Source organism: Silurus meridionalis, chromosome 12 (assembly GCF_014805685.1).
Source record: "Silurus meridionalis isolate SWU-2019-XX chromosome 12, ASM1480568v1, whole genome shotgun sequence".
NCBI lineage: Eukaryota > Metazoa > Chordata > Actinopteri > Siluriformes > Siluridae > Silurus > Silurus meridionalis.
In genome coordinates, this window is record NC_060895.1 from 16,894,373 (window position 1) to 16,912,779 (window position 18,407).

At 36.9% G+C, this 18,407-nt stretch overlaps 1 protein-coding gene across 1 annotated transcript in view; it reads left to right on the forward strand.

Annotated features, from left to right (window-relative positions):
* The window catches only part of crppa (CDP-L-ribitol pyrophosphorylase A), a 32,503-nt gene that overhangs the window by 3,037 nt on the left and 11,059 nt on the right, over nt 1-18,407 (forward strand). Inside the window, exons 2-9 of the mRNA XM_046862969.1 lie at nt 855-1,131; nt 3,398-3,547; nt 7,905-8,003; nt 8,139-8,184; nt 9,092-9,189; nt 12,134-12,208; nt 12,357-12,449; nt 14,526-14,657. Of these exons, the coding sequence (XP_046718925.1) occupies nt 855-1,131; nt 3,398-3,547; nt 7,905-8,003; nt 8,139-8,184; nt 9,092-9,189; nt 12,134-12,208; nt 12,357-12,449; nt 14,526-14,657 (970 nt within the window). The remainder of the gene's footprint in view (nt 1-854; nt 1,132-3,397; nt 3,548-7,904; nt 8,004-8,138; nt 8,185-9,091; nt 9,190-12,133; nt 12,209-12,356; nt 12,450-14,525; nt 14,658-18,407) is intronic.

Here is an 18,407-nt window from a genome sequence, read left to right on the forward strand (position 1 = left end):
CTGAGGATGGAGCCGCCAGGAAGGAGGAGAAGAGGAAGGCAAAAGAGGAGGTTTATGAATGTGGTGAGGGAAGACATGCATGTCGTTGGTTTGAAAGAGGCAGATGTAGAGGACAGGGGGGTATGGAGACGGATGATCCGCTGTGGCGACCCCTAAAGGGAGAAGCGGAAAGAAGAAGAAGATAAATAGATTGATTGATTGATTTTCAAATGTTTTATGGTAGAATTGAAAGAAAGCCCAGCAGCACAGTAATGTTTATTAGAAAAATAGAATGGTATGAATACGCAAAGCTGAGGCTGATCTCTTTCTAGCACAGATTGTAGATTCATATTTTTTTTTTCACTTTATAATTTAGATTATTTTGTTGTATGATGTATATGACAGATTTCTGTACATATGACAATACATACATGTACTTATGATTCTCCTTAATCTCTAGACTCACAGGCAGATAAGTCAGGTGACTGACTTGAGTACCATGTCTCTCTTTTGTAATTAAAAAAATTCCTATTGGGATGAATACAAAAATCTATCTATCTATCTTTAGCACTTAACAAAAGCACATGGAGGGGGTGATGCATACCTCTAAAACCCTCCCCCTTTTACAGTGAATATCATCATCATCTCTGCACTGCTACTAAACCTTCTATATATTTTCTATTTATCTGAATCGTAAAATGTTTCGTTTCTGTGTACTTTATGGTATTATTGTCTGCATATATAGTTTGTACTTGCTATTGTCTTTTGGTCTTTATCGCTGCCTTTTATACATTGTACAGTAGTTTCACGAAGAAACTGCGTTTTGTTTTTAAATCGCATTAAACATGACATTTTTCCTTCTTCTCTTCTACCAGAATCCAATGGATCAACTACATTGTTGTTGTAGTTGCTAAGGAGAGCCATGACCTGATGCTGCACATCGTACAACAGTTTCATCATACAAAGGTAAAAGTGGTTGAAGGGGGAACCACGAGACATAGATCCATCTTCAATGGTCTTCAGCTGTTCAGCAAAAGTGCAGAGGGTCCCGTGATTCCAAGACCAAAGGTGGTCATCATCCACGATGCCGTACGTCCGTTCGTAGAGGAAGACTTTCTACTCAAGATCACCCTGGCAGCCAAAGAGCAAGGGGTCAGAGCATTCAGCATGCACAAATGTTCAACTAGGTGGCACCTCATCTACTGTTACTCAGCTACTTTTATAGGAACATTTGTACAACTGTGTATTCAGGCACTCTTTCAATCTGCCAATCATTTGCATATGATTATGCAGAATCAGGTCACGTTATACATTAGTCATCTCAGGCATGGTTGTTGGGATGAGATGGTTGGTATAAAAAGTGCATGGGGATTTTCCTAGTTATTAAACAGAAGAAGACGTAGACTGCCAGCAGTTCTGTGGGCAGAAGTACATATCTGATATAAAAGGGCAGAAGAGAATATCAGCCATGTTGAACAGAAAAGCATTTCTCAAATGAGCATATTTACAGGTGTCCTATTAAATAAGGTCACTGAATGTAGACAGCAAATCAGATTTAATATAACCAGCTCATACCAGTGTTCATTCTTATGAATGGAAGTGCTCACTTCAGCATTATTAACCTTAATCTCCATCTAATGACTCTATAGTTGATACGCAATTACCCCAATACATACAAGGCTTGGGGCATTTGTTGAGTTGTGTCAGTTAATGTTAAAAAAACATTTATATAAATAAATAAATACATAAATGGAATTATATACAGAAATTGCCTTTCAAAAGGTGTTAAACTCTCCAAATATACTATTCTCTTACTCACCTGTTTATCAGTACACTAATCACATTAATGCTTCACTGTACTAATGGTTACACATCACAGTCAATTGCAATTTTAACATTGAATCTTATCAAAGGGATAAAACATATAGGAGCTCATTTATTCATGTAAAATTTATATCCTTATTCTATTTCTGTAAAGCTGGTTTGCGACGATGATTATAGTTAAAAGCGCTATCCAGAAAAATCAGTATTAAAGTCAAACAGTATTATACCCGAGACGAATTGTTTTTGAATTTTGTCTAATCGTTCATCAGTTTTTAACAATATAACCGTACAACATATTGAAAATCAACAATTCGGCTTTTAAAATGAGAAAAATCAGGATCAAACCCCCAAATAATGTCAAACACTGGAGTAGCTTTCCTGTGGTTTTAGGCTGAAAACTGTGTTTATGTTGCACTTATTTTACCAATGAAAAAAAATTCAATTATGAAAGCATCCGATCTGCGTTTCACATAACTGTTTTTTGGCTGCCCCAACAGCTGCCCCCAGGCTTCCATTATAAACAGGTTTTATGAACTGTTTAATGTTCTTTTTCTCAGATTAGAGAAGTGTGTCGAAATAATTGTCCATGGTAATCGCGTATACACTTCAGATGTGGCTGATGGTCATTAGGTCATAAAGCAATGGAGTGTTTCTTTTCAGATTTTTTTTTCAGTTCTTTTGCGTCTTATGCTAAATCATTCAGAGACCACACGTGAAGTAAAAGAAGAAAAAAAGTTTGTCGTATTTGAGTAAGGAATGGATGTCTGGACTTCGGATGACATCTTCAAAACGATTGAAGAGAACTGGAAGTAATATGATCAACTATTTTTGCCATATTATGGACCCCTGTTTACAGCATAACATTTCGAAAATGGTAAAAGCATGCTGGCCTTTTTGGTCCTGGTTTCTCTCAAATCCAAAACAGTAATACATGAACACGCACATTGAGATTAATGTTTCGGCTGACTTTCTGAAACAAACCATGGCCCCATCGGTGTTGTGTCATTTTTATGAGGTGAGCGAGAACGGACCAGAACGATCTCAGAAAGAAGAGTAATTACTGCAGGTCACAACGCTATCTGAGGTGCTGAGTGTGTGCTTTATAGCATGAAGTGCTGGTAAGGCTGTCACTTGTCTGATTTAAGTTGTCTGTTTTTTTTTTCCATAGGCTGTTGCCAGATGGCCTTCATTATCTCTTCATTAGTCCTGATTATAAAGGAATGTCAGAATGAGTACATCCATGAAAGCCTGTGCCAGCTTAAACAGCATTACATTACACAAAACATACTACTTACCCACTACTTAATGGTGATCATGTACAATGGGGCGAACTGTAAGGAGCTCAGCGTGCTTCCTTTTTGGCTTAGGGGTGCCATTATTTACAGACAGGCGATGTGCTTGTGCTTAAACTTTTAATTGTACATTTCTAAATTGCCCCTCAAAAGCTGCTTCCTAAGAGAATCTCCTGTAAAAAGGAGCAAATAGTAATTCAAGTGCAGTTTCATATTTTAGAAGCCATCGCGATTTCTAGTGAGTTTATTTAATGGGTTAGTATTTGTATAATGAATATAAAGAAGTGCTGCTTTTCCAACAGGCTTCTGGAGCTATCCGTCCTTTGGTGTCCACGGTGATCGCCACCACTTCTAAAGGCTTCCTGGACCACTCACTGGAGCGAACCAAGTACAAGGCCAGTGAAATGCCCCAAGGATTTCTGTATGATATCATCTATCAGGCCTACCAGCGGGTAAGAAAACGTCTCTCTCAAATCACATTTTAGAACTTTTGTTGATATTTTAGCTGTCCCATAATGCACAAGTACCACGGGGACCCGTATTATCATTATATAAGGCACAAAACATTTGTTGTGTGATTTATAGATTTTACTGATAAATATATTTGTATAGAAAATCTAGGATAAACCAATGAAAAGTCCACATGGCATCATAGACTAGACTACTCAGTGTCAACCTGTGATTAGGGCAATTGTAGTCCACTTTTTCACCCAACAGACGTTTAGATACGATTTGCTGTCTCCATTCTGATATTTTACCATCTGTTTCAAATAATTTTGCAAGTATTCTTTACGATTTAGGTCCAGTATTTCTTGCAGTAAAGTCAGTGTTCTGGTGTTTCATCATTCCTGTTGAAATATTCGCTCATATATTTGGCTTTACGCACTGTACTGTCGTCATCCTGGAGCATGGGAGTGTCAGAGTTGTGTTCAGCTTGGACATGACGTCAAGTTGGCCACTTTGGAGAACAGCCTATTGACAATGTAAATTACGACGCTGTTGTTGGTGCCTTACTTTTTCTCTAGTGTGCACATTTGCAGCATTTCATCATAACACAGCTACTGATTTAATGCAGGGCTTGTATTATAGTTTACAAGATCAATGCCATTTTACTTATATAACACATTTTTCAGGAAAGTCTTGAGATGCCATGTTTGGTCATTTTCCTCTCATGATTATTTTTTCCTTCTGAAATACAAAAATATACAGTAAGCAGGAGATACGTGAAAGCCACAATCATCTATGTCTCAAAAATATATTGACATGAGATGTTATTGAGAAGAAAAATATACAATTTAAACAAATTTCTATTGTAATGACAAATAATACACTATATGGACAAAAATTTGTGGACTCCTGAGCATGAGTTTCACATGTGTTTTTTTTGTTGTTGTTTTTTTTTTTTTTTTTTTAAACATTCCATTCCACATTCCCATTTGTTGTTATAATAACCACCATTCTTCTGGGAAGATGTTTCACTAGACTTTGGAGTGTAGTTGTGGAGATTTGTGCTAATTCAGCACTAGAATAATCAGGTACTGGTGTAGGGTGAGGAGGCCTGAAGAGCAGTCAGCATTCCAACTCATCCCAAATGTGTTTAATAGGGGTGAAGTCAAATCTCTATAGGAGGTGACTCAAGATCTTCCACTCCAACCCATGTAAACTGTTCATGGAGCTCGCTTTGTGCATAGGAGCTTTGTTATGCAGGAAGAGGTTTACGTGCAAATGAAAAAAAAATGTTATGCTACTGCACCTAAATGCATCCTATACAATTGTGTGCCTCCAAGTAAAAACCTGCACGGGGCGGATTTTTCAGTCCTGCTCCCGCACTCACTGCTTCTTCTCGCTTCTGCTTTTTAGTTTCACTCGCTTCACTTTTAAACATGAATGAAAAAGAAATGGAAAATTAACAAATGTTTTGTTTTATTTGAGTTGGATTTTTTGTGTCAAACGACGAACATGGACATGAACAAGGAACTTTTCATCAGCTGAAACGATATTTTATATAAAAAAGGCCTCAGTTTTGTTGTGTTGTTTGTTTCTTAAATAATGAAATAATATCTGTAGCACTCGTAGTTACCGCGCATGAACCACGTGAGATTTCGCTTCCGACCATGTGCCTGTACATCGTTTTATTTTATTTTAGTTGCTATTGTTGATTTTCTACGCAAGTGCATTGCATTCACAAAGAGAAAAAAAAATCACAGAAAGGATCTCATAATTATGACTTAATATCTCATAATTCTGACTTAGTATCTCATAATTCTGACTTAGTATCTCATAATTCTGACTTAGTATCTCATAATTATGAGATCCTGTTTTCATAATTATGACTTAGTATCTCATAATTCTGACTTAGTATCTCATAATTATGAGATCCTGTTTTCATAATTATGACTTAGTATCTCATAATTCTGACTTAGTATCTCATAATTATGAGATCCTTTTTTTCATAATTATGACTCAATATATCATAATTCTGACTTAGTATCTCATAATTATGAGATCCTTTTTTTCATAATTATGACTCAATATATCATAATTCTGACTTAGTATCTCATAATTATGACTTAGTATCTCATAATTATGACTTAGTATCTCATAATTATGAGATCCTGTTTTCATAATTATGACTTAGTATCTCATAATTATGACTCAGTATCTCATAATTATGACTTAGTATCTCATAATTGAGATCCTGTTTTCATAATTATGACTTAGTATCTCATAATTATGACTTAGTATCTCATAATTATAACTTAGTATTTCATAATTATAACTTTATATTTCATAATTATGACTTACTATCTCATAATTATGACTTACTATCTCATAATTATGACTTAGTATCTCATAATTATGACTTAGTATCTCATAATTATAACTTAATATTTAATAATTGAGATAGTGAGTCATAACTATGAGAACAGGATCTCATAATTATGAGATATGTCGACTTATGAGATTGTTATAATTATGAGATCCTTTCTGTGATTTTTTTTTTTTTCCCTCTGTGAATGCAATGCGCTTCCATACTATTCTGCAGTAGATACACAAGTTTGTGTTTTTAGTAATTTATAAAAAATTTTTAGACCATTTTGCGTTTGTTCCGCGAATTATTTTATTCTCCTGCAACCCGCACACACATGAGTATTTTAAATCCCATTAAATCTTGTTCCGTGCGTCCGGGGTCCAGCGGGAGTAGGTGTCCAATGCTTTTTAGTGTAAAACCACTGCAATACATTGTATTGTAAGATGATTGTTGTAGAAACCGGAGTGTTTGCTTAATTATTACGAACTAAGACTTATGAACGAGTTGTTAAACAAGTCCGTTTTGTTCGTAGGTCCAACAAAGTGAGGTTTATACGCCTTTGACACTAATATACACTAATGTAATGCACAAAAAACATTACTGAAAAAAACAAATACTGTTAATAAAATCTTTATAATTCTTCAGTACCTTATAATGTCAGTACAGTACAACTGCTGGCATACAGTAAGCATACAGTAAGTCGGGAACATTATACACTGGATGACTATGCTAAGAATCTGCTGTGAATTCTGTACAGTGTGAAAAATAAGATATCTGCACTGTAGAGTACAGAAAATTCTCAAAGGTTGTAGAATAAACAGCATCAAAGAGCAAGTCATGTCACCAGGTTTTCAATTGAAACATATTTGATTTTTTTTATACATGTGTTTTATAGTGTTCATAAGAAGCATGGAGAAAGTGGGTTTTTCTTGAGTACTGATTGTCATATTGCTTCATAAATGAGAATGAAAGTCCCAAGATGCCTTACATAGTGAAGAGGTATAGTCAGGCTATTGAGGTATGTACATGGCTGATATAATGCTGACATATGATCACTGCTGGGACGTTTTTTTTTTGCACATTAATCCCCAACAGTGAAAGGTGAATGTATAGCTTTTTTCTTTTAAAACTGAAGGTTATATATCTTCATGCTCATGACATGAAGTAGTCCAGGCTTGCTTTTTTTTAAACTTAGTTTTCTGTATCTTTTGCTACTCAAGGTTACTGCAGTTTGTCTTTGAAATGAAAAAAGTCAGTGACAGATTTTTAAAATGTGGCCAAGGGCCATGTGTCAAAGCCCTTACAGTGCTCCTTTCTGCTTGAATGATGTATTCACTGTGTGACATCCTTTGAGAATGATGGAGCCATTATAGAGCCAAAAGAGACACCCAACCCTCAGTATGTTATACTTATAGAAGCCCAAAATGCTATGGGTTAAATGACTGCAGGACCTGGTGGCTGTTTTGTGAGATCACTGATCTCTTTCTCTCTATACACACACACACACACACACACACACACACACACACACACACACACACACACATGGACAAGGATAAAATATGGCTTTGCATATTGCCTTTTTAAGATCTCAGGTAGCCCTGATATATCTGTGATCTTAGAGCTGTGAACAAAATTTGTAGGAGTTTGTCTGGTGTCCCAGTTGGCCTTAAAAAAAAAAAGAAAAAGAAAAAGGCTTTGGGTGAGTTGATTTTAATAAAAATCTCATTACATGTGGTCAAAAGGCAGCAAAACAAAACTCTGTGATTGACACAGAATGGTTTAGCATGCTACATGTTTGTGGTAACTCTGGTCTTGAGTTTATCCTTCCATGTTTTCCATTTTGTTTTGAACAGATTCTTAATCCGAATGCATGTTTACCTTCTTTCTCTTCTGGGTCTTTCTCGGTCATCCGTGGTAAATAAGTAAATAATTTCACTATTTCCTAAACACAAACACATGGAGCTGTTCTTGCTTTGTCTCTCTTCTCAGTGCAGCGGTCTGACTTTGAGTTTGGCACCGAGTGTCTGCATTTGGCCCTGCAGTACAGCGGCACCAGTGCCAAGCTTATTGAGGGACCACCGACACTGTGGAAAGTAAGAGACGAGGCCTTCAGTTTACTGGAATTTAATGCACATCACATTTATTCAGCCGGTCAACGTTTAGTGGATTTTGCGCATTCTTTTCATTTTTATTTATTTTTTTTGTAAATTGGTTTTGCTCCTTTTCAGGTGACGTACAAAAGAGATTTGGCTGCAGCAGAGTCAATTATTAAAGGTATTTGTTTTTTTGTGATCGCTTCAACAATCAAGCCATGACCAAAATCAGTGTGTTTAGACTACTGTAGTTTATTTCTCAGCAAGCCAGAATCATGTCTCTGGAAAATGTCAGTAACACGTTTGACCTCAGGTTTAGAAGGTGCTGTGTTTTATCACTTTTCTGTGATAGTTTGATTTGTGTGCATATTTACGTGATGGCGTTGGATCAATGCTTAAAGGGAAATTTCCATGCTGTCAGCCTGCCCCTCTGGCTCTTCTGCCCAGGCATTACTCTGCGCTTGGAGGGCAGCCTTGTAACTTAATGCCAAAATTGGTTTAGAGTGGAAAAATAACAGAAAAATGCTTTAAGACCCTTCCCCAGAGAGCTTCACTTTCAGCTCTCAGTTTAACTGCTTTCTCAGGTCAGCCTTCATGATGTTGGATCTGAGACTGCATTTGAATTTTTTCAAGATTGAAAACGATTACGTTACGGCATATAAAATCTGCATGCGATTACATTACGTTTGCGTTGAAGTGAAAGATTGAAATAGTCGGTGGCGCTTAAGTCCTTCCGAATCCTGTGTCTGATTATCTACAGACTAAACTCTGACCCTTTGATATGTGGGCGGTATTTCGACCACAAGTAATGCTTGCTGGCTTTTATTACTTGACCCTCTAAACGTTTATTTGCGGCATAATCCTTGATTGCTTGCTTTATACAGTTCAATCAATGCAGTTAATTCACTGGTATTTTTGAATAAAATGATTAAAGTATTTAACATTAGCAAAGGTTCAATGGGTTAACAAAACAGAAATAGATATTTCGGTAGAATTTCGCTTTTTCACAGGTGCATCAATTCTGAGTGAAGCACTTTTCTGTTTTGTATTATTCCAGCTTAACATTTGTGCCATTTCCCCATTTCCAGAGACTCTCTCGCTGTCAGCATGCCTCATCTCAGGAGTCATGGCAGAAGCTGTCGAGCTTTCCAGCAGGCTCCAGAAAAACCTGGAATTGCACCATATGGTAATGAGAATGATTTTGTAATACGTCAGGGTACAGTGATTTTGATCATAATGTCTATATGACCTCATCTCCCTGCTCAGCAAAAGTAGCATCTGCCTGGGTGGCCTCGGTGTGTCAGATGTTCCAAGGCTAATGTATAATGCATGGAATCCCCCTCCCCAAAACACCCACACACCCAAAACACACGCTCAGAACTCCGGTCTCATTCCCACAGTCTCGCTACAAATCCACACCGGTATACACAAAGCCGTAATTGCATCACCTGAAACGGATACACTGACATGTTAGTCAATCAACACCCCCTCCTATTTGTTGGGCTTTAATCCTGGAGCCATCCGAGGTGCTCAACATTGTACTACAAGCTGTGCTTTTCACAGACTTCCTGCGAAATCCATCTGCTCTAGGCGACCTGAAATTAAAACATTTTTTTCCCACCCTGTTTGTTCATAATGTACACCAGTCATTCAAAGCGATTGTATTTCCGTAATCTTCTATTCACCTGCAATTGAATCTGAGCATTTTTTTCCACCGTAGTGCGTGGTTATGTGGTGAAAAATCATGTGTCATTCTGACAGTTGGACTTCAATATCCAACAAAAATGTGCTTATTAACTTCACTAGTCTTTCAGCAAAGATCATTATGTAGATAAGCAGATGATTTTATTTAAAGGTGGCTGGAGGCTATAAAGATAAAGGGCATAGTTTGCATGGTTGTACTTATTATTATTATTATTATTATTATTGTATTCTACATGCCTGGGCAGAAGAAATGGGCCAAACCCAAAATGGTAAAGTATGAGAGAATTTTTGGTGGGATCCCTTTTTAATTTTCTTTAAACTGTTAACTTTCGCGAGTAAACTTGCAGACAGCTTTTTATACAGAAAGCAGAGTCGACGTTGTTGCTTTTAATGTTGAGTTTCAGAAAGTCGATGAACTGTTGCAACAATTTTGGGAAGAATTATAGGAACATTGGGCATGTGTTCAACAAATATTGAGATGAATTTTTCATCAATCATTTAATTCATTATAAAGATTTGAGCATTTGTTTCATTTTTGTTCATTTCCTGACCAATGATTTGTTCTTCAGACAGGGTAATTATTTTGGGTTACTGTTTGCCCAGGAAAGAATTATGTAAATAATGAAATTAGATGCAAATGTACTAAATGTTGCCTTAATGGATTATACATTCATTCTAGAACACTGCTTTGCAAATAAGATATGATAGAGGATTATTTTTTACTTCAGGAAAGCTTGTAATTTTCAGATCTTCATGGAGAGGTGCTCTCAGGCTGCCACACAAATAATATTAACCAAATAATTCAAGGTTATTTTCACATCCTGAGTATAAACAATTCTCCTGTTTCACGGTCTGGGCAAAGAGTGTGTTATGATTTGTTTAACTTTGCCTTTAACAGCAGATGCTTACAAGGCAGGGAAAAATCTGGGCATCATCATCATGGCTCCATACCTTCAAGTTATATGAAAGTCAATCCTCCTTTGGAATCATCCCAAGTTCGAAATCATTAGAACCAAGTGCACATCCTCCTTTTCGTGACAGTGCATACAGCACAGATCTTGGTGTCTAATAACGGCTTGGCAGCAGAACCGGGTCACTCCTCAGGTGGTGGTTTGGAGTTTCGTGTCCTCTGTGTCCCCGGGTTCCTTGATGTGGTCCACAGGACTCCAAGCAGATAAAAGCAGTGGAGGAAATGGTGGAAAAGGAAGTGGATTTCTCTTAAAAGCCAGCCGCAATTTTAATCCACATTACGTGATAGTGTTTCTTTAGAACAAGATGTCCGTGAAAGGATCCGGTTCTCCAAGGGCAGGTGGTGCAGCTTGGCTCTGGGATTAATTTGCTCTGCCAATATGAGTTTTGCAATAAAGGACAGGAAAGAGATGCGGTCATAGTATCATATTAGCAAGCTATGTAAGGAATTACACAGGACAGGATATGCCAGTACAGTATAGGAGAACAATCAACAACGGACTGTTGTGGCACGATAGAAAAAGCCACGTAACTCTTAGCACACTGTATTCGATTAATTATATATATAAACAATTTTTTGATTTATTTTATTCTACAGCAATTTGCCAATGATGTCAACTTTCTATTATTTATCAGTGACACTTCTTACTAATAAACCATTTATAGATCATCGCATGCTAAATTGCTTTTGGATGAACATTATATAGAATTATTATTTTAAATGTTACCATCTGCTCTTAGACTTTTATTTTAAGTGAGCTTCTCTGTCAGTGGGTCTTCTTTTCTTTTCCAAATACAGTGTAGTATGTCAAAATAATAGTCAATGAACATCTGTGATATGGTACAGATGTGGTAGATGGTAGAGATTGAGTGATAAAACAGTGGCATATTCTTTTAAATTCATTTACAATCCAAGATTTTTTTTATTTTTTTTTATCAGAGCTAGCAGATATTTTCCCTAACATGCTATTGTAATCAGCCTTCAGTCAGAAACCAATCAGTCAGAAATGTATCCTTATAAGTCTTCAATACATTCAATGCATGCATTATCTAGGGAAGGTTAAATAGCATTCCTACCATACATTCTTCACATGTTTGTGGTGTAAGTGCTATGGTGTAACAGCCCGTGACCAATCCATAATTAAGGAGGATTGCATGTCTAACATGGTTTAGATCAAGTCAGAACATCGAAACACACGGGGCAGATCGAGATGCTTTTCTGCTTCAAACTGTAATTAGTTATATTTCAAGTGTGTATAAGTGTCCACATGTGTTTTTCATAAGCATTTCATATCTAACATTTTTTCTCCTTGTCACCGTTACAACTTAGAGTTATTTATTTAATCTCTGTGTGTTTCTATTGAGATACAATGTAAGAAATGTGTTGTGTTCACGTGTTTGTGACATCCAGGTAAGGGTTAATGCTAATGGAATGCTTATCCTTTTGTGTTTTGCAGGCAGTGGATGTTATTCCATGCACAAAGAAAAATAATGAACTGCTGCGAAAGACCAGGAACTTCATCCAGATAGCTGTACTGAATTATTGCACTGTATTGTTCGGAAGACAAACTTTCATTATATATTTAATATACAGCAACTAAACCTGCTGTTTAAGTAAATTAATCATAATGGGGCTTATTTTAATATAAATACATCGATTTATTTTTTATTTTTTTGCAGACCAGCAGTGCAAGTTTATCTAAAATTGAGGAGATGGTGACGGTTTTTGAGGAGACACAACATGCCCTTTTGTATCCTGTTGTTATTGTATGTGTAAGTATCTATAAACTCAGTCGATGGTATTTTATAGATGCTGAATTTTTTGAGGTATTTATTTAGACCTTATATATTTTATTAATGTAGAATGAATACATGCAGAATTATGACGTGTAGTATTTTGATTATTGGATTTAACTCCTTATAACTAAACCATATGGAAAAAAGTATGTGGACACCTGACCATAAGAATTGTCTGCTTTCAAAAATGTATTTTCCATTTGCTGTTATGATGACCTTCACTCGTCTGAGAAGATGTTCCACTAGATTTTGAAGTGTGCTTGTGGAGATTTTGCTCATTCAACCACAAGGGTGTTCGTACAGTCAGATACTGATGAAAGGTAAGGTTCATTAGTTGTTCATTAGGGTTGAGGTCAGAGTTTTATAACAGGCCAGTCAAGATCTTCCACTATAACCCATGTAAACAATATTTTCCTAGAACTAGCTTTGTGCACAGGGGCAGTGTCATTGGTTTGAAGGAAAATTTAAAGCTACCACCTACAGAGAGATCCTATACAATGGTGTGTCTCCAAGTTTGTGGTTATAATAGAACCACATATGGCTGGAAATGTCAGGTGTCCCAAAATGTTTTCCAACATAGTGTATGTACTAAAGTTATGGTGTGTCATTGTATTAAATGAAGTCAAATGGCATCAATTGAATTCTCAATGCTTTAAATCATGTTCCAGATCGTTTGTTGGATTTTTTGCCAGAAGCATAATGTAGAAGAACAGGAGGTCAGGGTAACTTCTTCTCGAGTTATTTTTTTGTCACCTTTGTAGCCAGATGGCAGAAACAGGAGCTGGAAAAAAACCCTGGCCAGTTTGCAGCCTGGTCCTTTTCCAGCACGTCTACCTCAAAACAAATCTGTCTCAATCTTTGGAAACGTCATCTCCTTGAAACGTAATTAAATCCCCGCTGTGATTTGTGAAAGGCCAGTTAAACGTGTCTTGAAAACACACCAACCATTTGAATGTGACTGTGAGGCACAATGCCAGTAGATCTAAGGTTTAGGGAATGTGTGTGTGTGTGTGTGTGTGTGTGTGTGTGTGTGTGTGTGTGTGTGTGTGTGTGTACAACAACTCTTTAGTCTATTTGCACAGGGATCGCACCTGCTTGTCACGAGTAGAGCTTTTTAAAAGGTTTCATTTCAGACATAGGTCATATGACTGTTGGCAATTTGACCAGCCAATTGACCTTTGACACCCTGACTGGAGGAAATGTATGACAGGACACTGGGAAAGTTTCTGTACCCTTTACTGTGACTTGTGGGATTGTAATATCCTGTTTTCTCAATATTTAATTTGAATTGCAATCCTAGTTCGTCTGTAATCCACCTAGAAGATAAATAGCTTTAGTCAGGGTGGTGATCCAACATTGTTTGTGGATTGTTGCATAGTGATTGCTGTTAGACATGATTACTTTTTTTTTTGCAAAGCCAAAGGGCATGAATGTGAAATATTTTCATGGTAGTTATAAAAAGCTACTCTAGTAAACAACCATATTTCTTTGCCTGTAGTGTCATTCGGGGTTTCTCGGTTACTCATTGCTCATAAGATTGAATGCAGATGATTTCTAGTCCTTCATAAAATCTGACGTTTTACGAAGAGAATCCAGATTTTTTAAGAGACACGGCGAACAATGAAGCGAGACCATGGAAAATACAACAGAAGTTTAGTCCCAGTATGCAGAGTCCCGTGTCAACGGCGCACTTTTAGTTCGCAAATGGGTGCAGTGGAAACTTTACTGAGCATTTTAATTGCCGTCTTTGAAGTGGTTCTGCTGTTTACACGAGCACCCGGGTTTCTGAAAAGGAGGAGGATACTGCTGTACATGCTGAAATGGCTTCTCTTGGAAGATGGATTATGGTCTAGACACAGCAACCACGTATTTGTGTTCTGCGTTGGTGGCAATGCGCATTAACACATGGTTGTTTTCCATTTCGCATTGTTCAATCACGAGATACTGAGTGTGTTTAAATAATGTTGGTTTTGGTGCTTGTTATTCTAGAAAAATTAAATATGCATGGCATCGTAACCCTGCTTTTAAGGCTTATCTGCTCTGTGTTTGTAGGTTAATTTATGTTTGTCAAATGAGGCATGGGATATCCAAAAAAATGATGAACCAGTGCCCATCATGGATCTCTCGATGAAGGCCAAAGAGAGGAATATTTTACTCTACTGTGTGCAGATTATTTACTCCAAGGTAGGCCGAATTTTATGAATTGCTTGTTGTTTAAAAATGTGCTCAAGTTATTCACAAGGAAAATAGTCCCTGGATTATAAACATGAATAATAATTCATGTTGGACATTTAAACAGTGCTTTGGATTCTTGAATTTAAAGGCGTTTGTGCTGGCTGAAAGGTAAACCTCAGGTTATGTTAATGTATTGATTCTACCACATTATAGATTCCGTATTACATACAGAACAAAGACACATGCTTGGTGTGGTCCACTAAAACATGTTAAAACGTCGATTTGCTGAAGTTTCTGAGGAGAATTTTTCAGAGGAAGTCTTCACTGTCAGTGCTTTGTAACAGCTGTAACATTACATTTTATGACAAACATTTTGATGACACGACAAGATGCATATTTTGTAGCATGTATTTCCAGGGAAAAGAAAATTAGAGAGGCTGTTGAGGGAACTACTTTTTATAGCTGCTGTAATACAAGTGATGACCAGAACAAATTGTTTTGTGGGCATTCTGTGATATATTGTTGTTCTTTAATGCACAATAAAGTTGGAAAATTGCTGTGGTATAAGAGAAATTAGCTTTTTTGAAAGCAATCATTTTTGGATAACTGTAACTCAGGCAGCTGAAGTTTTACAGCTGGAATGCTTCATTTCAGGCTGCATAACTCCCCTTCATAGTTAAATACTTCTATGAACTGCTTTCTGTGTCACATTTATAGTCCCTGCACATGAAATCATTTTAAGAATGAGCTCTAATGCTATCAGGATGCTTGTTGGGTATGATTCGATTGCCCTGTTGCGTATGGGGAAGGCTGTATCACTTCGCCCTGGCTCTGGAAGCAGTAAGGAGCTGTTCATGATTAGTTAGGTGTTAGGAAAGCGAGCTGACCAGGATGTAAGGCCGTGGAAGACGGAGCGCTCACTACATGTGACGTCATGGTGTGGCGTAATTTAAAAAAAAAACCTCCACCCTCCATTTGTCTAAGGGAGTCTTGAGCGATGTTCTTCCCAATGCGAGTTCCTCTCCTTTGGAGCACTATCGCATTTTCCTGCATCCAGCTGCGATCTCGAATAAGGGAGTGGACAGAGATGACGTGCGCTCGGCCCGATGGAACACTCATCATCGCATGCTAACCGTGGAAGTGTAAATCCTTCATGCAGGGCCTGTAATAATGAGCGTGATGATTCCCAGATGTTTCTCAATCATAGTTTCGTGCCTCTCTATCCTGTTTGTATTTTTTTGTGCCACTTTTTATTTGCAAACTGGTGTCTGCGTTTTATAAACCGTGCTCCGAAGCGATCACTAGAAGGATGAGGAGTATAACATGGCATGCAGGGAAACAGTCGAGTAATATTTCTTGAGAACTGCTACAAAAGAATCTACAGTGTTTTCCCCCCCCAGAATGTTTACGTAGGATGCTCGCCAGTTTGCTAGATGCCCCTCTGTGTTCCATATATATGCATTTAATAAAAGTATTTACCAGAAATATTTGAGCAATCTTTACGTTTTATTAGTGACAGCTTTCTCATTGTTTTCTTGCTTCCTTGTTTTATTTTCTTAGTTCTGTATAATATATTCAAAGCTTTAGTCATCTATCATTTTTCCTAGGTAGGTATTTGTTGTATTTTCTAAATGATGGAGTGTTTAATTATTTCCATGCTTCATTAACATGATTTCCTCAGCAAGGTTCATACAGATGCTTGAAAGTCCACAAGTAAAAATGCTTTAAAACATGCTGGATTATTGATAAATAAATAGATCGTCGCTTTATAATTGGACTTGATGTTTGGTAAAAGAAGAAAAATCATTAATAGTTTGATATTTTTTGATGATTTCATTTATTGATGGTGTATGTTGGCCTCAGTGTTTCAACCTTTAAATATTTTATATTGACTTAGCAGTGGATATGAAGCATGTCCTCAGATATTAGCTACAATTATGCTATTACATCTGGCTGGCAATTAAACTGGCTCCTGAAAAAAAACAAAAAAAGAAAAGAAAGAAAAAGAAAAGTACAGGTCATGTTCAGAGCAAGAGCACAAAAAGATTTCCAGAAGCACATTGGAAGGCATCTTGACATTTACAGCTTAAAAATGTGTTATTTCATGTCTGAGTATTGAAAAGAAAATATGGTAACTTAGCTGTTTTTGCTTTCTTGAAATTTTCTCATGACTTGGGAGTCTGTTAAGCTTCGGCATTTATCTAAATTATATTGGAAAAAAAACTGCTGAATGTCTACCATAAAAGTGCTTGAGTTTCATGAGAAATTATTTACAAATCTTGTCTGTGACTTAGTTTGCTGGCAACTTCTATGTCAGAAGTTTGATTCCTGTATATTTTTAGAACTTCATGCCTACACTAATATGCGTGTAGTGTTTAGCAAATCGCAGGACTGTCATGGAACTAGAAAAAAAGCTTTGAATGAGAATACTAACCCTCAATACTTTGGCTTCTGTTCTTTTTTTTTTTTGGTCTTTATCTTCAATCATTTACCCTCGATATGCCAGTGCCTTCTGTAAATGTATTTAAGATCTATAAAATCTACTGACCACAAGCTATAGCCATTCATGCGTGCAACTGAAAAAGAAAGAGCTGCCAACAAATGCACGATAGCACATCCAGTGCTACAAATTCACAGCACCTGATCAGAGAGTTTGATGATTCCTTTTTTTTTTTTCCACCTGATCAATGATTCCAGTGGTGACAGAAAACGTCACCAGATCCTTATAGCTCTTATAGCTCAGGGTCCTGGTGACTCTTTACTCGCTGAAAAGGGTTGTCACGATGATATATGGGCACTCTAATCCCCTTACTGAGAGCTCTGGTGTTTACTCTGCCTCCTTCTCCTCAAAGGGCACAGTGGAGGAATCCTGAACCTGAGAGCAGATTAGCCACCAGTCCTTTAAAAAAAATGAGAGAGTGAATAAGGGGGGTAAGAGGGGGATGGGTGACTTGAAAATGCCGTTCTTTTAGAGTTTCTGATTCACCGGTAAGTGGCAGGTTGTGAAATTGGACACTTGGAAAGTGGGGTGTTTTCTCAGGAATGTGATGTATTTTGTGTTTGCCAGTGTATTCTCACGGGTATGCTTACACAGTCTACTGTATACATATGTACATCTCTAAGACATCCGAAGTAGACACCATCTGTAATGTCAGTCTATGGGCCATTTTACAAATGCTTCAGATATATTAACTACAGTACAACATACAGTACATATAAAAAAAAAAGTTTTTTTATATTTACAAAACCGTGACAAATTGAAGGAAAATCCACCTTGAACATTGTGCATAATTATCATCATAACATGGATTAAGAAAAGATTTTTATTTAATTAAAATGCTGTTATATTTCCCTTTTATAACCCCTTTCCTACATTACCCACAATTCCATTTAACTTCCTGTTCAAACATATATGGTTCCAAACCTTCAATGTTCTAGTCATTCTAGTCACTAATGTCAACTTGTAGATCACTAACTAGACAAACCCAATCTCTGCTCTAAGTCTGGAGATGTATCACATAGCAGCATTGCATTCTGGAACCTTGAGTTCAACATTTACTGTTTCTGCTATATTAGAGTTGGATTTAGAGGTTTTTTTATCACATTAAACATCGCTAGAAATGGGAGAGTGAAACAAAACTCTTTAGCATTTTAGGAGCTGAGATCTAAACCTAACCTTCATTCCTTTTGTCTGATCAATCCTATTAAATCATACCTGATTATAACTTTTAAATGGATCACTGAATTATTTAATGTAAA